Source organism: Camelina sativa, chromosome 10 (genome assembly GCF_030686135.1).
Source record: "Camelina sativa cultivar CO46 ecotype springtype chromosome 10, ASM3068613v1".
NCBI lineage: Eukaryota > Viridiplantae > Streptophyta > Magnoliopsida > Brassicales > Brassicaceae > Camelina > Camelina sativa.
The window spans coordinates 101557-122589 of NC_141889.1; the positions used below are offsets into that span (position 1 = coordinate 101557).

Below are 21033 nucleotides of genomic sequence, written 5' to 3' on the forward strand. Positions count from 1 at the left end.
TCGTTTTAAACTATATATAGAACTAAAAAACTAGATAGAACGGCAAAATAATCGTATCATCAGATTTGAAGGTCATATATGTTGTTAATTAAGACCGATTAGTTCTTCAAAAAAATATTACAATCGTGTTTCTCGGAAAATAGACAATAATGATGCTATTTTTATTTATTAGTATGAATGTAATTAAACAAATGAGACAAATTAAAAACACAAAATAATGCGAAATAGAAGCATATACAAATTCAACCACACGATTTGCGCGCTTATTTCACTATGACATGACCCTTTTGGAATCTTTCATGGAATCAATAATATCATCTTGATTAGTGATTAGTTGAGCGTAATTATTAAATCATATCTCGGAACCCTAGCTTTTACTCCAGAAAAAAAGACATTATTATGAAAAGTAGTCAGTACATATCGACTGAAGAAGTGACTTTTTTTTTTCACAAATCAAATATATATTGATTAAAAATGGTTATTACAGAGAGTTGCTCAGCCATGGTGGCTTTAAAACAGAATCAGTGTAATATTGAGAATCTATACAACCATATTTAGCTAAGGTATGTGCCACCCTATTACATTCTCTCTTTGTGAAAGTAAATGAAATTTGTTGTAATTTGGAAGACTAAGATCTTATGTCATGAATAAGATTTGTTAAAGAGACATCCACAGTTTGACCGTTAACTAATTTTATTAGAGTTTCACAGTCTCCTTCAAAAATAATTGCCTGATAACCTTGCCTGCTGTAATAAGGCATGAAGAAGTGACTTTTGCTAGCTAATTTGGTACCCAAAATCAAAGTAACTACTTGGATTTGCCTAGTGCAGCGTTGGACCACCTAAACCCTTGGAGATTCAGGAACAAAAAAAAAGGTATAGGATATACAGTACATGTATATTGATCATGGCGATCTGATTACAAAATATTTGACAATTTTATGGTGTGGACCCTTTCAAAAAGATTCTGCACGCTCACGACCAAAGATTCCGTCCATCTTCAATTCTTCTTCTGCCTCTCTAGCCAAGCTGGATCCAGTTGTTGTTATTTTTGATTCTTCAAGAATACGAGCATTATTATTATTATTAATTATAATCCTTTAATTCTTTCTTGCTGCTTCATCATCATCTCGCTCCCACACATTACCAGTACATATTTCTTTCACATTTTTTGTGTTTTTTTTTCTTCTTTTGATTATCTTTGATATATATAAATACTAATACTTGTAACTGCAGAATGGATTAGTAAGATTCAGATGTGATGAGATGAGGTCGGCTCCAAAAACTCATCAAACATTATAATAAATTAAGATACAAGGGGTTACGTTTGACCTTTTTGAGCAATTGGGTTTTTTTTTATTTAGCTGTCTCTGACTTATCCCATTTTGGCAGCTTAGTTATTTGCTTTTCTTTTTAATTTCTTTAAAGTTTTAAAAGAGAGTCGTTGGCGTTTGATACTGAACAACAAAGGAAACGAAGGAGAGAGCGTATATATCAAACCACATGCTTGCATCATCTATCTTTCTCTATATTAATTTTATTTATTTATTTATTTTGTCTCAGTTTAATTCGTTCATCAAATATGACCCTCATTGTCTTTGTCTAACACCCATCCGGCTCTCATGGAAGAAAGCAACAACTCGGGCGTGGTGGACTTCCCTGAAAACTTTATGGACGAGCTCTTGTGGGAGGAGTGCTGGGACGAAGAGAATGAGGTAGCATCATCATCAGGGCTGAAGGAGAGAGTGACTTGCGCCATGAGGCACCTGCAACAGGTGATGGGAGAAAGGGAGTTGCTGATCCAGCTGTGGGTGCCTGTGGAGAGAAGGAGCGGAAGAGTGCTGAGCACGGAGGATCAGCCTTACTCCCTCAACCCCTTCTCCCAGAGCCAGAGCCTGGCCCTCTACAGAGATGCCTCCGCCGGTTACAGCTTCGCAGCAGAGGTTGGGTCGGACCAGCTGGTGGGGCTGCCTGGGCGTGTGTTCTTGAGGAGGATGCCTGAGTGGACACCAGACGTTCGCTTCCTCAGCAGCGAGGAGTACCCTCGAATAGGATACGCCCGTAGGTACCAGGTTCGAGCCTCCCTCGCTCTCCCACTATTCCAAGGAGCCTCGGGGAACTGCGTGGCCGTCATGGAAATGGTCACCACTCGCCGCAGCTTGGAGTATGCCTCCCAAATTCACACCATCTGCCATGCCCTTGAGGTCATTATGAATTTAACCTAACTGTTGATATTGATTTATATACGTATAAGATTATAAGTCATCAAACTAATGAATTTGATGGACTCTATAAATATTTTGATGAAAGTCAGTCTGATTTATTCCATCTAAAAGTATATATATATTCTTGTCACTGCACTGTTGGAACACTGCTCAGCATTGACTCGCTCCCATGTCTTTGCATTATTATTATTTTGGTTGACGTAAGCAACCTTTGAAGAGCTTCAATGGTTAACATTCGATGCGTACGTTACTATTATATAAACAAGACTAAATTAGAGTCACAAACCTGTTAAATATATTTCTCGCAGGCCTTTGATCTCCGGACTTCACAAACCTCCTCCATCATTCCTGCAGCCTCTCTCAAGGTCAGTTCTTCAAGTCCCTTTGCCTAATTCACTTAGCTTGCACATTCTCTTCAAATTAAATAATAATCTCTCAGTCGTCGTGTCTTGTTCCCCTCAGCCCCACACGGTCGACCTTCACACAGAGGTGGCCTCGATTCTCCAAGGCATTTGCAGTTGGCACGGACTCCCTCTAGCCATCACGTGGGGCCACCAAGACTCATCCACCCTTTCAGCTCTAATCTCCGCCTGTTACGCCTCTAACCAAGACAGCCGCTGCTTCCTGGCCGCTTGTTCAGAGCACCATCTACTCGGCGGCCAAGGAATCGCTGGAAGAGCTTTTGCTACCAAGAAACAGTGTTTTGAAACAGATGTGGCCATCTTCAGCAAGTGGAGCTACCCTCTCTCCCACTACGCCAAGATGTTGGACCTCCACGCTGCTCTCGCTGTGCCTCTCCTGACCAGACGCAACCGCACCGTCCAATTTGTTCTCGAGTTCTTCTTCCCCAGAGACTGTCTTGACATCCAAACTCAGAGGCTGACCCTCGTTTCCCAACTCAACCAACGCTTCCAGAGCTCACCACATCTGATGGTAGACGACCAACTTGCAGAAGACGTGAGGGACACAGCCACGCCCCTCACAGATCACTCTAGCCGATCAGCACAAGAGGAGGCTACGGATCCCAAGGGCAAGTCGCTTTCATTTTATTCTTCTTCCTCCATGGAGAGCCGGAAGCGCAAGACAAGGGCTGAAAATGATATCACTTTGGAGACTCTCAAACAACACTTTGCTGGCAGCCTTAAAGACGCTGCTAAAAATATTGGGGGTAGATATATAGATACATACTACTAAATTATTTAATTTGGATATATTAATATATACAGAAGATGATGATGATTGCATTACATATTGCAGTATGTCCGACGACCTTGAAGAGGATCTGCAGACAGCACGGAATCTCAAGGTGGCCATCGAGGAAGATCAAGAAAGTTGGACATTCTCTTCGAAAACTGCAGGTGGTGATGGACTCTGTTGAAGGAGTTCAAGGCTCTCTCCATCTCGCCTCCTTCTACTCAAGCTTCCCTCAACTTCAATCTTCTTCTTTTCCTTTGATCAATCCGACCCAAACTGTCCATGTGCCTCCTAAGTCACCACCTTCATTATCTGGTAGCCAGAGCTCGTCAGGTTCAAGTACTTGTTGCTCCTCCGAAGAGCAACAACTTGGTGGCTTTCAAAAACCAGCTCTCAGCCATCCACAGCTACTTACTCTAAGCAGCCTCCAGGAGGACCAGAGGCCAGCTCGTGTTACCTCATCCTTACCCCCATTGCCATCTGCAACAGCTTCAAGGAAAGCAAAGGACGGGATGAAAGTGAAGGCTATGTTTAGAGATTCCATGCTGAGGATGTGCCTGCAGCCCCACTCGCGTCTCACAGACCTCAGAAGAGAGATCGCAAAGCGGTTCGGGATGGATGATGTTTTGACAAGTAATTTCAGTCTCAAGTACATGGACGATGATCAAGAATGGGTTCTACTGACGTGCGATGCTGATCTTGAGGAGTGCATACAAGTTTACAAGTCTTCTCTTGAAAAAACTATCAGAATCTTGGTTCACCATCCTCTCTCTCGTCCTTCCTTTGAATCTTAACCAAATCCTAATCCTTCTTCGCTAACATCATCCTAATTACATCGATGTACTTTGGCTTGGTTTGTATATCTCTTTTTTTTTAACATATATATGCAACAAACTTGTTTGATATAAATGTATTCATTTAGTTGTTAGCTTTTTGTGATCCTTTTTTTTTCTCTCTCTCTCTACAGTATGGATTACTAGCTTCGTTGAAGCTATGATGATTTTGTGAGACATTATCTACAATAATATACATTTGCATTGCATCTGCCAGCTTCTTTTCTGTTTTCTATTCTTGAAGTAGATAGGATTTAGCTCCAAAGTCTTCAATTTCCATGTTTCCGTAACTCTAGTTAAGATATTGTACCAAAAAGCCATACTTTGGGCCATGGGCCTGTCACCTAACTTTGATACAGAGGATATTCCAGTAGTCACACTGTTGATTCTTTAGTTTTTGACATTGTACAAGATAATGTGAAGGTTGGGTTAAGATTTCAGAGAGTCTGTGGAGTTACTCAGTTCAACAGGGAGGAAGAAGCTTCGTCTGCTTGCTGCTGCTCCTCGATGTCCAAATGTAGTTGCGGAGGGCCAGCTAAACTCAGTATGACCTGAAACCCACAACAAGTGCATTAATCAATCAACCATTACTACAATGCCTAGAGATGACATTGTATTGGATGTTCAAGCTAGATCACTAGATGGTGGCAGATAATTCCAGATTAACTTACTGGTAAGAAAACAAGCCCATGCAAGAAGCCGATTATAACCAGTGCCAAGTACATTTGGAAGTAATACACCTGTGTGCATCAATACATATCCATTTAAATCAACTCGTAAGAGACCAAGAACTGACAAGGCAATGGATTTAGGTGTCATTACCACAAATATCTCTGATCTTGCGAAGCAAAGCACAATCACTCCAACAAGTTTTGTGAGCGTGATCCCACTGTCCCCAACAACAACATGTTTTCATTCATCAAGTCCCACAAATGCGACCACTAAACCAGCTAGACTAATGCCTTCGCATAAAAAATAAAAATTTGCTTCGGAGAAAAGTGAAATGGTAGCAACTAGCAAGTGATCGTAAGCTTCCTCACCTGAAAACTGAAGCTCCCATGGTTTCCAGTGCCTCCCTCGCTCTTTGTTCTCTGTTCCCACTACTCATCTGCATTTGAAGCAGTGCAGGAAATAAACATAATATTTCACAACAGATCTACGCAAGGTTGAAAAGAGACATTGCTTGTTTTGCATCCTTAAATTAAATCCACTATGACATAACCAATAAGTGAATGACAATTCTTTGTTCTGCTACTACATGGCTACAGATTGTAGTGCCAATATAGGCGGTATAGTGTTTGGAGTAAGGTTGCATGGCTTGTTCTTACCAGGAAAGCATGCGATATGTGCACGCAGAATTCTACAGAAATCCCGATTGACATTATCAAATTCACAACAGAAACTGCATTGAGTTGGATTCCCAGAATCACCATCATACCCTGCTCAAACACATCAAGGATGATTACATATAGCATCCAAAACCGCATGAACCAAAACGCAAATCGAGACGATATTCTCTGGATGTGTTAATAAATACCATGAGATCCAAGAGTATCATCACTAATACAAGGACAATGATGGCTGAACTCCAAGCACTGAAATTGACAGGTTAATAAAAGAAATCAACATCAAGACATACCCACATTCTAAAATTTTGTATAATGTATAGAGAGATAACTGACCTGGAAGTGATTAACAAGCAAACAACAAATATAGCACCTGCCAAATCAATATAAGAATGTAAAGAGTTTTCTTTTGGTCAACCTCTAGCAAAAACTAAAAATTTGATAGATGGGAAGCAAACCGATTGCTATAGCGAGGTTTGTCAAAGCTACTGTCCAGATATTCAGATATTGCTCAAAGAAAATGTAAAAGACAGAATATGGAAAGATGTCAATCTGCATATAAGAAAAAGGGTTATTATACAGGAAGCTGAGTACAACAAAAATCACATATGGTTGAGCGTCTTCCTTCAAGCAAAGCCAGCTAATCTACAATTCTTTAAAACAGAATTTATCACCAGGTTCAAACCTTCAAGGAATTGGATATTTTTGAACTGAACTCCCGAGCAGCTCTCAGGGCATTAACAAAGTCACCCTGAAGAAAAAAAAATTTACTTTTTGAGTTTTTTTCTTTTTAAGTTGCTTTCTAGAAACAATAATGTCATACTTGTGTGTTAAGTGGAGTGTGGTATGTACGGAACTCAGATGCCTGTATAACACCGGTCTCATATCCTGAAACAAAAAATCAAGCGCCACGGGAAGTAGGTTCAGACCAAAAGAAAATTAAAGAAACGAAGTATAGTGCAAATAGATGTTCTCTTTAAGCAAATTCTAGAGTACCTTTTAAATCCACGCTATTTGTATATGCCCCATGACCACCCTTTGCACAGTCAGCCGATGGCAAAGCATTAAGAAACCAGGGTAATTTCTCCCTGAATTGAGCAGTAGATGGGCGATCATGAACCAAATCTGAGTGCCGAAAGCACTGCAACGGTTTACAGAATTAGTTGAATTCTAAACATTGTAGATGAAGAGAGAGAGAGAGAGAGAGAGAGAGAGGCAGAGGCTTACTGTAGTACAGTCTTTACAGATCCCATCTAAACTGCAAATATCTTCCTCAGCTGTGCAGCAAGGTGGCTGTAGCTTGAGAATTTAAGTTAGAGACTGTAACACCAGTTTGTATTTTAAACATGTTTGTTTAAAGGCAATTAAACAGATAAAAAAAAAGGCCTATGAACCATAATTGTTTCATTTATGACTAAAAGATAACTATATCTGTTAAAGAGAAAAAGAAACTAAGAAATCAAGGTAGTTTCCACAATAAGCTATAAACGATAAGAATGACCTGGTCATCTGGAGGACAATAACTGCTATTAGTGAACTTCCGACAACAGCCAAAAGCCTCTGGTGATAGCCATACAAGAAAATCATCGAGCCAAGAAGCAGCTGGTTTCGCAATGTAACTTGTTTCTGGAGCTTGTGACGCTCTTGATATCTGGTGGAAGGTAGGAAAAAGAAAGAATGTTACGGACTAACCCTTTTGGTGGCCCTTTAAATGTGTTCAGCCTTGGTGGTACCCACCACAAGGTGATCTTTGCCGAAGATACATCAAACTTATAAGAAGTCATATGATAATTTAGGACAGGAGTATCTCCGCTATACATTCATTATTATTACCTCATTTAACAGGGAATTCGAATTGCACTGGCTGATAGAGCACAACTGATTTGTATGCTTTGATTCCAAGCTGCGAAAAGAATCCATTTCAGTGCAGGAAAACTGCTAGATAATAAATTGTACCAGAGAGAATGTTATCCTGAGTGTGTGTAAGACAGAGAACCTATAATTGTAATCCTTGACTACAAAATACAAAGGCGGCCCCACTCTGAGGTACTCTGACAGACTGTCAAAATAGTCCTGCCAAATAAAATTTTCCAATCATGACTGGGGGAAATGAGCAAGAGATGAACACAAAGAAAACAACATAAAGGAGAAGTAAAAATGGAACACACTAAACTTGAAGGTAAGAGTCACGAGGAAGAACAATTTTCTGCTCCAAGCCAGTTTCAAGCCTTGGGCTGATGGCCTGAATGAATAAAAACACAGGAAATTTAAGCAGACAAATAAAAATACCAACTCGTAACTACAGAAAAAAATTAATGTAATTCAGTCCATCTCTCTTTGAAATTTTGTTGGTTATAGTTAAACTGTAGTGCCTATAGCAAAAGAAGTGTTAAACGGAAAAAAAAAAAAAAAAAAAAAAAAAAAAAAAGGTGGTATATATATAGTGAGAAGAGAGTAATGAACAAAATGTAATCAGCAACTTACAATGCTTGCCAGCGCAAAAGCCAAGAATACAGCGACGACAACTACTTTTACAACCCAAAGTCCAAGAACGGGTGCATGAACCTCCTGTGGAACATCAAGACTAAAAAATCAAAAGATTGCGGACCATAATTACATGTTTGCGTGTGTCTGTGACTGTGTTGCACGAATCGTATGTGTATTAATAACAAAGAGAAGTTGTCCCAGTTCTGAGAAAATCAAAACACCTTCATGTATCTCTCAAGAAACCCAGGTCCCCTTCCACCTATAAAGGCACAAAACCCTGCCTAAATTAAAGAATATGATACAGTTAAAAGACACTAATTCTAAAATTTCCAGAAGTAACCTTCAACAGATTCTTGAGAAGATGACGGAACTTTTATGCAAGGGAAACAATCAATCCTGTTATCCGCAGATCTTTTGCAGTCAAAAATGATTAGCGCAACAAAAGCGGTGATTTGCAGAAAGAAGTCCAGCATGATAGCCAAAGCTGCGCAAGTGAAGAACAATGTCACAGACTCACAAGTAATGTACACAGAGAGCACCAAATATGTACAAACCTGCAAACATGGAGAAGATACGACATGCTGGCATTGGAACAAAAGCTCCAACAGCAAAAGCCAAGACCTCGGATAAACTTGCCAACGTTATGGATGGACCTACTTCAACAAGTGCAGAGCTAATCCGTTCCTCTAAAGACACATCACGAGGTTGTCTCTTTACAGCATGAACCAGTATGCACATATTATCTACTCCCACCTGTTATAGAAAAACCATTAGTATATCCAGCATCAACAGATATACCAAATTTCCACTGTTCCTACTACAGAGACTGAAAACGAACTTACAGCCAGGACTAGGAAAGGGATGACTTCCATTATGATCAATGTGGATTTAACTCCAAGGGCACTGAAAAATCCAACAGATCCAAGTACAGAAAGCAAGACAAGCACAACCCCCGAAAGACCGAGCAAAACCTAGAAGTCATGCTATTCGTAAGTTATCTGTGTAAAATGACTGTACATCCACAATACTTTAATTTCCCCAGTCCTAGATAGTTGACTGTGAATATTTAGTTTCAAAGATCATATACACTCATGGTAGAGGGGGTAAGGAAAAGAAAGGGAGTATCAATAGTTCCGTGAAGATCCCCCTAACAAATATTCAGGCATTAAAATAACTTCACCGAACGGCGAGGAAAGTAATTCCTAGCATATCATAAGATTCCCATTATTCAATACGTTGCTTCTCCAAAATCTAAAGTAATTCCTAGCATATCATAAGATTCCCATTATTCAATACGTGATTTAATACAACTGAAATGCTATAGAGGAACAAACTTGAGAGGAAGATCAAGACACACATACCTTCGATGAAATATAAAAAGTATAGAACTGCGGCGCATCTCCAAGTGTAACGGAAATGTAAACAAACATAACCAAATAGCTTGCCTGATGATGGAATACAAAAACAGATCACTGGCATGTAAATCTTGGTAGGACACATTACCAAAGAAAATCTGTGCAGGAAGATGGTAAGAGATAGCTCTCAAAGATGTTTGTTATCGTACAGCTATTGTTATAACATCAGCAGTGCTTTCTCTTTTCAGCTCTTCCTCTATTGAGCTTTCGGATGAAAATGAAAGACTCAAATTCTTGGATCGCACCATAGGTAACAGCTCCTTCTGGAAAGTGCAAGTAAAAAACACTTATAATTTTGAAAGAAAGTGACCAATTTCTCTGGAGAAAAAAAAAAATTAAGCCCTGGAAAAAAAGAACCTTTGCTAATTGAATGAACGATTTTTCCCATGCTACTGCCCTTTCATTGCTTGAATCACCAATGGCATTGTTAACTGGATATGTTACAACAAACGCAGTAGCCTGAAAATACAGTTCGTTTAGGTCATATTAATAACCAAAAGGTACTGAACAACTAAGTTCCGAACCATTACCTCCGAATAGTTATTCCCCGAGAATCCTCCCAACACTGCACTAGGATCAACAGGCGCCTGAAAAGCGCTCAAACACATCTCTGATGAAGTGTAATGCTGAAGGTTGAAGAGCGAGGGTATCAGAAAACAGTATAAAATCACTAATCAAGAGGGCAGACATTCAACAATGTAATTACATAGTGAATGGCTCAAATTCCCCATCTTCGACAAAAAAATTGGCTATGCGTAAGATACTGAACAAAAATTGAACCTGGAAACAGTACTCAGCATGCTCAACTCCTCCATAATCATCAAAAGTTCCGGAGTCCATCTTGAAATACTGAAAATGTAATTTAAAAAGCGACGTCAGTAGAGAAGAGATTCCATGTGCAAGATGAATTTCACAAAATATTAAAACCATTGAGGAGTTTCACAAAATATTAAAACCATGGAAGTTTCACAAAATATTAAAACCATTGAGAAGTTCACGAGCTTAGAAATTATCAACCTGCAGAATACTCTGAGTGGCGCAATCACCTCCCAAAGGCTTCAAGCATATGTCAGTCAGAGAGACATTCGAGCCGGTATAATTTCCACGAATTTGATCGACCTGTGATATTTGGAGGACAAGAAATAACAGAAACAGAAGAAAAAAAGAATGATACTGAAATAAAATGATGTAAAACTCCACTTGGACTAGCATTTTGGTTAAAAGCATTTTTATAAATACCTTCTCTTGTATGTCAAAAAGCAAAAGAATATTTTCATCTGTCACGATACTAGGCGCCCAGCCACTTTTGGGATCAGGAACAGTGGCCAAGATAAGCTTTCATGACACAGAAGGAAATCGTGAACAAAGGTTATATATTGTAAATAATAAACTAGTATATAGACAGATGAAGCAAAATATAGAACTACCTGCTCGATTCTGTAGAATGGTGAAAGGTGGCTATCAAAAAACTTTTTCTCTTCTGCTGCTTTGCTTCCAGGACCTACCCACAACTACAAAATGTAGAAATCCACATGAACAATCATGCCAGTATTTGTAGTGGCTTCGCTTATGAATCCATGTCATAAAAAGTTCGTGTAACTATGATCCTAGCAGAGCTAATACATACCTTTTCTGGTCGTGTTTCCACCTTAAAATTAAAGAGACCTGAACTGAGAGCAAGAACAATAGCCACCGACATGAAAAGAACAAGAGATGGATTTCTAGCAATCCATAACCCATATGTTCTGAGGCAAAGAATTGGAAACAATTACAATATAATTTTAACAGTTTTATGTTTTTCTAATTGTATGAGATACCTTGTGGGTAATATATAGACGACGAAACAAAATCGTGGAGATTTACCTGTAAAATTTTTCCATGTATCTCTGAACAGGCGAGAGTTGAGCATGTCGTTGCACCTAAGAGAAGGATAGTTCAGCATATATGTGACTATCTAAATGTAGTATTATATGCTACATATATAAACACAAAAGAACTCCAATTTCTAGCCAATACTTTGATATACCTTCTTCGGTTCACTAGTAATTCCATCTTCTTCTAAAGGATGCAATAGTGGCTCGGCGCTATCACCAGGGTTTGTTATATCTCTTCTTCGATTTAACACACCCCATCCGAAGAAGCAAGACACCAGCACAATATATACAAGTGCCATTGATAACTCAATGCATCTAACCTGAAATGAAATGTAAATCAACACTATCAAATCCAAGATCATACCAACCTAATAATGTTCTCAAGCAAAAGTGTATAAATCATAACCCATACCTTAAGAGGACCGATTCTGATTGAGCAAGAGTTTTCCTCATGGGGCGGAAGGGGTTCGGGACTTGAGCACGCTGGTGAGGAAGGGCAATCACCACAAGAGCATCCAAGGGATGTGTCACCACATGAATAAACAGATAAGTTCATCGGCACCATCACAGATGACTCAGGAGTAGTCGATTTGAAGTTCATTGCATACGGTGAACCAGGGACGCCAGGTGGTGCTTTCTGACCAATAAACGTAAACCACTCTGAAAAAGCAGAAGTAAAGATGAAATCTGGAACTTTTGAAACAAGGATAAAAGTCGTATAGAAGGCCTTGAAACAGACTGCAGAGCACCTCTGAAGTTTTGAGCACCACCACCAACAAAGTTTATGGCACGTGTGTTCATAGTGCCAAATTTCACCTCTTTACAGGACTCGTAAAGACCTTCTCCAAACGTATCAGTTATGTGATAGTCTATACCATCCACTGTCAACTTCCCACTCACCTAGAAAAAATCCCAAAAGTAGGAAGAATGCTAGTGTTGTTAACCATATTAACGGGTTTCAACTAAGCGTCAAAAGTTGAACTTGTGACATGAAGAAATGGAAGCTAACCTCAGCAATAGAAGTGACGTTGATAAAAAGAGACTGATTTGGAGAGCAGGAGAGCTCGCAGAACAAGTTTAAGAAGTTCCTTAAGCATGCAGGACAACCCACAAGAAAAGGAACAGCCTAAAATAGATGGCATCAACAAAAACAATGAAGAGATATGAGTATAGCAAAAAAAAAAAATAACAGAAAAAGAAAAGTAGATTAGAGTAAGATTGTCTTGTTGCAGTAATCATAGAGATTATTAAGAAAGCATGAAGAGAAAACAAAAGTTTGGCTCTTGAAATATCAAAGAAATATTTAAAAAAAAAAAAAAACTACTTATTGCATAGTCTCATCTGGCATTTGTTCACTTTCGCAGAGAAATCAGAGGCAAAGAAAAGTAAAACCTGTTGAACTTGAGACCTCAAAGTGTCAAATTGAGTCTCTGTACAACAGACATTGCCACTAATGGTCGGGCAAAGGCTTTGTATTTTGGCAGAAAAGAGTTCATCGGGCTGCAGAAACGAATGGTCAAGTTCAGTCAAAGATGCACAAGGGAAAGAAAGAAGTTGAAGGAAAACCTAATGTGAGGAAGAAGAAGAAAAAGCAACACCTTAACGGATGGGGAAGCATAAGGACAGTTAAGGACTTTTCCATCGCTGCGTTCTCCACAGATGTCATACATAGCGCAATACTCTTGTGAATGTCGTCTATTGTACCGAGAGAGAAGCAGCGCACGAATACCACCAAAATTATTAGTGGACAATAATAAGAGATTGGAGATCAAGGGACACGTCTATCTGTCTATCACTATAAATTACCTAGGTTCAACAGAAAGGGTGTTGAGAGAGGAGGAGCTGATGAGGTCTGCGCTGAGTAGAAGAGAGGAAGTAGTAATCAGCTGCAACATGACAATCATTCGCATATCAGCATGCACCGAGGGAAGTAACAATAAGAAAATTAAAAAGTGAACAAGTGCTAATCAAGCAGCCTAACTAACAATAATAAGAAACAAAGTAGATGCAGTTGGCGCGGTTTACTCTCTCGCATACATGATACAAACCCTAGAAAGCAGATGAATAGAGGAAAATTTCCCAAGAGACTAACTACTCTAAAGTCTAAACTATACTAAAGTAGGCAAGGAGGAGACGAAGAAGACAGAAGAAAATTAAGCGTCTGCCTGTAAAAGGAGGGGAAGCTTGAGAGGGATCGCCATGTTTGTCTACAAAATTGAGAGAGGACGAGCAGTAGAGAGGGGTTTATTCTTTTGGCGTAGTTGCAGAGACAGAGAGAGAGAGAGAGAGAGGGTTGTTGTTGTTGACCAATCCAACAAATATCCATCACGACGACGACGATGAATCAGTTGCCGTTTTAAGGCGTGGAGAACGCAATGTATACCGTTTTTTTTTGTTTTTTTCAATTTTAGAATCGAACAACAAGTAAAGCAGATTAGATGAAAAAAGGAAGGAAGGAGTCTTTTGCTTTTGCTTTTGCTTTTGCTTTTGCTTCTCCTCCTCCTCCTCCTCCTCCTCCTTGGCTCCTTCTTCCCTTTGGGGTCTTCTTCTCTTTCTCTCGGTCTGTCTCCGATCATCATCCTTCAAAATCGCGCGGATCCAGTTTAATCACTCTCGTTCGTTGGCGTTGCTAGGGTTTTACCCATAGAAATTTATGCTGAATGAATTTTTTTTTTGATTAGAAAGAATAATTGGTCAGCTCGATAATTGTTTGCTGTGGGGATGGATGGGGGGAGTTAGCTTGTTGTATTGGTGATTCCATCAAATATAGAATTCGTCGTCGGGGGATCAATAATAATGGAGGAGATGATAGTATTATTAAAAGAGTATTATGATGAACATCTGGTCGGGCTCGTCCTGTCATCTTACTCGGCTCCTGCGTGGGCAAGCTTTATGGCCGGTGCCTTTTTGCTTCTCACTCTCTCCCTTTCCCTCTTTTTAGTCTTCGATCACCTTTCTACTTACAAGAACCCTGAGGTTTGTCTTGTCCCCTCTTCTTCTTCTTCTTTAGGCTTTTTTTTTTTTTCCCTCTTCCTTTTGTCTAATCAAATCATCCCCATTTCTCTCTCTCAGGAGCAAAAGTTTTTGATTGGAGTCATCCTCATGGTCCCTTGCTATTCTATAGAATCGGTTAGTAATTCTGTTATCCCAAGTGCAGAGGCCTCCTGTATCATTCATTCATGTTCACCGTTGCTTGTCTCATCACGGGATTCTTCTGATCCTAATTCTGTTTGTTTCTAACAGTTTGCTTCACTTGTCAAACCATCCATCAGTGTTGATTGCGGGATTCTTCGAGACTGCTATGAATCCTTTGCCATGTACTGTTTTGGTAGATACCTTGTTGCTTGCTTAGGTATGAGACCGACCATTTTTTTATCTCTTCCCCCCCCCCCCCCCCCCCCCCCCTTTCTCCTTGTCATCGTAATTCCTTGACTCCATTTATCAGGTGGGGAAGAAAGGACTATTGAGTTTATGGAAAGACAAGGACGTAAGAGCTTTAAGACACCACTCTTAGATCACAATGATGAAAAGGGAACTGTCAAACATCCTTTTCCTATGAATTTATTCCTTAAACCCTGGAGGCTCAGTCACTGGTTCTATCAAGTTGTTAAGTTTGGTATTGTTCAATATGTATGTTTCCCACACAAATGCTTCTTTGTTTCTCTTGCTCCAAAATGTCTTTTCTTTTCTTTTCTTTCTAGTCGAAGTTAACTATTTCTCTCCTTTGGCAGATGATTATTAAGTCTCTAACTGCCCTCACTGCTCTGATTCTTGAAGCGTTCGGTGTGTATTGTGAAGGAGAGTTTAAATGGGCATGTGGGTACGTTGAGGCAACTTTCACGAGGACAGTGCTAGTCTTATAATTGTGCCTTAAGAAACAAGACTCAGTTATATCTATGATGAACTATATGACCAAGATGCTATCTTACTGTTTTGCCTATGCATATATATTTTTTGTAGGTACCCTTATTTGGCAGTGGTTCTAAATTTTAGTCAGTCATGGGCATTATACTGTCTGGTTCAGTTCTATGGTGCTACGAAAGATGAGCTTGCGCACATAAAGCCGCTGGCCAAATTTCTAACTTTCAAGTCGATTGTGTTTCTCACTTGGTGGCAAGGTGTTGCCATTGCTCTTCTCTCTTCCCTCGGTTTGTTCAAAAGTTCAATTGCACAAAGCTTGCAGTTGAAGACTAGTGTACAAGATTTCATCATTTGCATAGAGGTAAATTGTCTTCTGTTACCAACCTTGCTGGAAAAGATTTAATGAGTACAAAACTTTTTCTTCTTCGTTGCCTCCTATTTACAACAGTCTATGGAGTCTTCTCGGATTTTCTTTCTTGGAACAAATTAAAGCTTTTAACACTTGTGTTTGTCCAGTGCAGATGGGTATTGCTTCCGTTGTTCACCTGTATGTATTTCCAGCAAAACCTTACGGTCTAATGGGAGACCGCTTTACAGGCTCCGTTTCAGTTCTTGGTGACTATGCATCTGTTGACTGTCCAATTGATCCAGATGAGATTAGGGACAGTGAGAGACCAACAAAGGTTCGCCTACCGCATCCTGACGTTGATATCAGAAGTGGTATGACCCTCAAAGAAAGCATGAGAGACGTTTTCGTTGGTGGTGGTGAATATGTGAGTCTTCTAATTGTTCCATCCAAAGAAATTGATTATCTGATGAATAGCTTCTAATTGATCACAAAGATGCTATATATCTTGTAGATTGTTAAAGACGTGAGATTCACAGTGACTCAAGCAGTGGAGCCTATGGAGAAGAGCATCACAAAGTTTAATGAGAAACTGCACAAGATCTCTCAGAACATAAAGAAACATGACAAAGAGAAGAGAAGAGTGAAGGACGACAGTTGCATGTCATCATCCTCGAGTCGGAGAGTGATTCGCGGTATAGACGATCCGCTTCTAAATGGGAGTTTTAGCGATAGTGGAGTTACAAGAAGCAAAAAGCACAGGCGTAAATCAGGATACACGAGCGCAGAGAGCGGGGGAGAGAGCAGTAGTGAGCAAGCTTATGGTGGATTTGAGGTAAGGGGCCGCAGATGGATCACTAAAGATTAACAAAGTATATCCTTTGGACTGGACAAAAGGTTGTCCCACATTTTTGTCCTCAAAGCGGAGGTGTTTGTGATGATCACGCTACCTAGAAGCCATTAATTGAAGAATGAATATCTGTGTACAGATTTGAAGATACGAACATAAATGAGCATGGTTTCTTTATTTATTACAGAAGAGTAAATAAATGTTCATGTTCGCTGTGTCTTTCGAACCAACAGAGGTCATATATAAAATAAATAGGTTATTCCAACTTGAGCAATTGCAAGAATGCCGATTGGAAGATAAAAGACCTGAGTGAAATACAGCTAAAATGTAGTAGTGTTTTTTTCTCTTTTGAGTATTTAATAAGACATAGCAATTGGGGAACTTGCAATCTCGACTCCTTCCTAATCCTACCTAGTCAAGGGTCAACCGTCCCACTATCCTTTCAGACATACTGTATATGATGATGATGATGATGATGATGATGATGATGAATACAGAATACTGAATGTTCTCGTTCATTCCTTCGCTTTTGGGCTTTATTAACCGGATTCTTTTTTACTAAATAAATCACAACTATTTTTTAACTCGAGATACCAGTGTATTTATTGTACTTTATTGTATTTGACTATCAGCAAACAAAAATCGCAAAGCTAATCCTGTGAATAGAATCTACTACTTCTAGTATATCTGAAAAGCTTAAAGACTGGCACGTCTCTCTCTCCCTCCCCTTTTAAGCCTTTTTGTTAAGCAAGACGCTGCCATATAGATATAGGAAACAGAGTTAACTAACAATTGCAGGCAAATCATAACAATAATAACAGACGGCGAGGCTCTCTCAGTCTCACCTTGTCATTTGTTGTTGTTGTATGCATGAACCACCATGGACCCTTCCTCCACATTAGTCTTGCCATTCCCCAAACACACACACACACAACATATTTTAGTTTTCATTTCTACCACAAAACTACACTATCTATTCTACTTTTGTCTTACTACATATATATATATATATATATATATATATAAGCTCTTTATTTTTACCTGCTGAATCCAGCCACCATCCTCAATCCCATGAACACACTCAGCCCCACCCACACTCCACTTAGCCCCAACCCTGCCGGTGCATACAGCATGAACCCTGATGATATTCCTCCCACCACCATCTGACACACACACACACACACAAAATTGTTTTTATCTTTTCTTTTTTTACTAGAAGTAGTAGGAGGGCTTCTCTCTTACTTACCATCGACCAAGCTGCGTACGGGAAGTCCGACATCCCATAGTGCAGTCCATCAAAGATAAACGCCAGAGCTGTGATTGGTTGAGTTGCCGCTACAAACTGCATCCATGTTACCGTGAGTAAAAAGCTCTACCAAACCCCAACCACCCACTTACTTTATTATCTAATTAATTACATCACTTACCAATACACCCTTTCTCACAATCCGCAGAACTTCAGGGTCTTTGGAAAACAAACCAGCTATTGAACTGAAAGACATCCCCAACAATATAGCCAGTGCAATCCCTGTCACCACTCCTATCTGTCCAACATAAACACGTTACATCCCTCTCTACAACCAGAGATCAATCACCATCCCCCAACAAGATAAAATTCCCACTTCTTTAGTGCAGCACCTTCATGATGATTAAGAGAGCAAACATATTCCTTTCAACTGACCCTACATCTTAGCTTGGCATTTCTAACATATTCATCCTTTCTCGCCAACTTCATCAAGGTAAATCTAATTCATTGTTCCTTATATTAATGGAAGCAATAAATCTCAACTGCAAAAAGGGGTGTGGGCTCATACCTTCAGAACAAAAGCCGTAACCTCTTTCACACCTTCAAAGTCTCTTTTGGATGCAGAACTTGCGATCAACGCCTGATCAACAAGACACGAGGCTTAATCCCATCTCTCGCAATTATCTCAGTTGTTTTTTTAAGTCCCATTTGATACCAAACAGATGAAGAAAGAAAGTTATATAGCCAAAACCTCTAGGTATAAAAACCAATACCTGTCCAGATGAAGCTAGTGCATCAGTAAGCAGAGATACCGCCAACCACACTTGCATGCATATCTGATGTGCTGCCATTGCGAAAACTCCCTGACGAGCCGCCATTGATGTGGCAATAGTCATGGTCATGAGCACAGACAGAGTCCTTCCAAGAACAAATCCACCTGTAATTCAAGTCAAAGTTTAAAACCTAGAGATATCAATACAGTACTTACATCCATAAATCCCATAAGTGACGAACCGTTTTCCACATACCTGACTTTAGGTAATCCCCGAACTTTAGTGACCCCATCTTTGGAGGAAGCAGTATAACTCTTTTGTTCAAGAGTATAAGCATTAAAATGGCAACAGTGTACCTATGAACAGAGGAAAGAGGTTTAGCAGCATCCTACAAGGTTGAGCAAGGAGTAAAACTGAAAAAATAAAAAATAAAAAGAAGATGTATAGATACATACTGGGAGATGACACTAGATATTGCGGCCCCGGCTACACCCATCTTGAACTTGTATATAAACAGAGGGAAGAGAAATACAGCCAGAAAATTACCAACGCCTACATTATGGAAGTTAGGGAATGAATGAACCGATGGAAGAAAGAAAGTCCAAGAATATTTAAATATTCTTGGACTACTATGTCAAAAGATGTAAAAAAAAGCAAACCTATACAGTAGACTGGAGTTTTTGTATCCTTGAATCCACGAAAAATGCCTTGAAGAGCTAAAGAAACCACATACGCAGGAGCACCAAGTGCCCTAAGGACAAGAAACTGCCGCGCAGGGATGAACATTTCTGACATCTGGTATTAAAGACAGGAAACATGCATCCTCAGCATAAAATTTCTCCAAAATTTCCTAAGACATACATGACGATAAGCTCTAGCGGGACCGAACTTACAGATTGAACACCCATTAACCTTAAAAAGGGTCCAGATGCGAAAGACAAAGCGAGTGCCTCGAAGATGCCAATTCCAATGGCTAGCACTAGCGCTGTCGACACTGAAGATAACTGTTTCCTTTCTGGTAAACCTTGAGAAGGTATGTCACCACGACTCTCTGCTGTAAATCAATTCAAACAGATATAAGGCCTGGGAAAACATGAGAAGAGAAGAAAGCTAAAGGTTTACCTGAGGCTAAATCTTCTGCGGCAGTCTTTGCAATATCTTCAGCGACAAAAGAAGTGGCAACGCTGAGTAGTGGAATGTTGAAGAGCTTTGATATGGTGTTGAAGATGGACATGGAAACGCCAGCGGAACCCAACTCAACAGATCCTGGAGATTCAAAAGAAGGGAGTCCGTTACAACTCTTTTTTTTTATATTAAAAACACCTCTTCCATGGTATCGAGAAGCAAAGGAAAAAATACCGAGCCTTCCAATGTAAGCAGTCTCCATGAGCAGAGTCAAAGGGTCTATAGCTTGTCCAGCAATGGCCGGAAGAGAGAGCATGACGAGTTCTCGTTTGATATCCAAAGGACGTGTGTCCTCCTCCCTAGCAAAAGGAAAGGGGCATAAACAAAGACAAGAAGAGCGTAGCAAACATGCGAAAGAGTAACAAAGGGAGAACGCAACACCTCAACAGCCTTACGGGAGTTTGTCCAGTGAACCGCAAGAGTGACCTTCATCCTCCAAGTTGAGAAAGGGAGAAGAAGAGTCAGGAGGGTTAATCTGGCTCTTCCGACGAGTAACAAGAAAAGGAAAGACAGGGTTTGGATTGCTGTGAAGGGAGCACTTTTGGTTTTGGGGGCCAGAGGCTTGATTGAAGCGAGCTATAGGTTGAAAATTGCCTAGTCGTCTTTTTACTTTGGCCAACTTATTCGTCAAGGGCAGCGAAACTTGCTTCCCAGCCACTACTCTACTGGAGGAATCCATCACGACACACTCTGCCAATTCGACTAGAGAAACGTTACTAATGACTGACTACTCGGTTCGTCTACAAAACTCAAACGATAGAAAAAGCCTAGAAGAAGATGATGATACTGGGTAGGGTATCGAGAAGAAAAGAGTAAAAACAAAAACAAAATTGAAACTTACGGGATCGGGAGGGGTGAGCGGTGCGGTAGAGAAAACGTCGTCGAGGCAGAGATGGCAGAGGAGGAGGAGGAGGGTTCAATCAATTCATCATTCAGATTTCAGATTGAGAGGGGTTTAACCGTTGCAGGGCGAGCTAAGGCGGTTTTTGTTTGGGAGAAGTGAGTGGATTGGTAAATGGGCCTTTTGTTTCCTCTCAAATTAAGCCCATTAAGGCCCATTCATTCGCTCATTAGTACTTGACTTTTTCTTCACATCTCATTCATCATCATCATCATCATCATCATCATCATCATCATCATCATCATGTATATTTTTGATATGTTCCCTATTTAAGACAGAGGTTTCTAATATTAGCTTATTATTTTGTTTGTTGTTAGAACGAAAAACCTTTTTTAAAACCCATTCAACAATTCGCTGTCAAAGGGGGAAAAAAAAAAAAAAACCATTGAACAATTCTTATCAAACGAGTTGGCATTTTTAAAAATTAATAGGATAAGTTTGCTTTCGGAACCAGAAAAAAAAAATTACGACGATTTCAACAAACATTTGATTGTTAAG

General features: G+C 39.8%; 4 protein-coding genes across 18 annotated transcripts; 2 read left to right on the top strand and 2 right to left on the bottom strand.

Annotated features, from left to right (window-relative positions):
• Nucleotides 1-916: 916 nt before the first annotated feature.
• LOC104716114 (protein NLP3-like) lies at nt 917-4467 on the top strand. Its single transcript, XM_010433463.3, has 4 exons — nt 917-2203; nt 2533-2589; nt 2687-3392; nt 3482-4467. The coding sequence occupies exons 1-4, from the start codon at nt 1622-1624 to the stop codon at nt 4210-4212; spliced, it is 2076 nt and encodes a 691-aa protein (XP_010431765.2). The 5' UTR covers nt 917-1621; the 3' UTR covers nt 4213-4467.
• An 88-nt stretch (nt 4468-4555) lies between these two features.
• On the bottom strand, nt 4556-13680 carry LOC104716116 (uncharacterized). 7 transcript variants are annotated; one of them, XR_015567798.1, is made up of 39 exons: nt 13539-13680; nt 13180-13259; nt 12972-13068; nt 12766-12873; nt 12383-12499; nt 12123-12273; nt 11786-12033; nt 11526-11693; nt 11363-11418; nt 11127-11244; nt 10927-11010; nt 10739-10834; nt 10517-10618; nt 10280-10348; nt 10030-10125; nt 9857-9958; nt 9649-9762; nt 9446-9529; nt 8927-9055; nt 8639-8837; nt 8425-8495; nt 8306-8343; nt 8082-8165; nt 7771-7839; nt 7594-7670; nt 7431-7500; nt 7099-7248; nt 6825-6890; nt 6594-6738; nt 6421-6485; nt 6283-6348; nt 6056-6149; nt 5934-5970; nt 5789-5846; nt 5580-5690; nt 5292-5359; nt 5074-5140; nt 4923-4991; nt 4556-4802 (listed from the first exon to the last, which is right to left on the bottom strand). XR_015567798.1 is itself a non-coding variant. In XM_019231059.2 (39 exons), exons 1-39 carry the CDS (start codon nt 13572-13574, stop codon nt 4710-4712), a joined length of 3825 nt encoding a protein of 1274 aa, XP_019086604.2. In that variant the 5' UTR covers nt 13575-13680; the 3' UTR covers nt 4556-4709. The 7 variants fall into 7 exon arrangements, 1 of the variants encoding a protein (XP_019086604.2); XR_015567799.1 differs by having other exon boundaries at nt 6825-6917; XR_015567795.1 differs by having other exon boundaries at nt 5074-5213; nt 8425-8568.
• On the top strand, nt 13654-16695 carry LOC104716115 (protein LAZ1). 2 transcript variants are annotated; one of them, XM_087468000.1, is made up of 8 exons: nt 13654-14349; nt 14446-14502; nt 14617-14725; nt 14819-15003; nt 15105-15193; nt 15334-15595; nt 15756-16007; nt 16095-16611. In XM_087468000.1, exons 1-8 carry the CDS (start codon nt 14170-14172, stop codon nt 16446-16448), a joined length of 1488 nt encoding a protein of 495 aa, XP_087324126.1. In that variant the 5' UTR covers nt 13654-14169; the 3' UTR covers nt 16449-16611. The 2 variants fall into 2 exon arrangements, 1 of the variants encoding a protein (XP_087324126.1); XR_015567801.1 differs by having other exon boundaries at nt 14170-14349; nt 15751-16007; nt 16095-16695.
• Nucleotides 16696-16965: 270 nt separating this feature from the next.
• LOC104716117 (protein DETOXIFICATION 45, chloroplastic) lies at nt 16966-20594 on the bottom strand. Of its 8 annotated transcripts, none has more exons than XM_010433470.3 (15): nt 20476-20594; nt 20030-20324; nt 19809-19933; nt 19572-19715; nt 19343-19500; nt 19109-19244; nt 18905-19001; nt 18705-18805; nt 18450-18613; nt 18245-18316; nt 17858-17974; nt 17677-17772; nt 17472-17593; nt 17276-17333; nt 16966-17185 (listed from the first exon to the last, which is right to left on the bottom strand). In XM_010433470.3, exons 2-15 carry the CDS (start codon nt 20311-20313, stop codon nt 17174-17176), a joined length of 1686 nt encoding a protein of 561 aa, XP_010431772.1. In that variant the 5' UTR covers nt 20314-20324; nt 20476-20594; the 3' UTR covers nt 16966-17173. The 8 variants fall into 8 exon arrangements, with proteins under 8 accessions (XP_010431772.1, XP_010431769.1, XP_010431773.1 ...); XM_010433467.3 differs by having other exon boundaries at nt 19343-19503; XM_010433471.3 differs by having other exon boundaries at nt 19343-19503; nt 20016-20324; nt 20476-20591.
• Between the last annotated feature and the right edge of the window lie 439 nt (nt 20595-21033).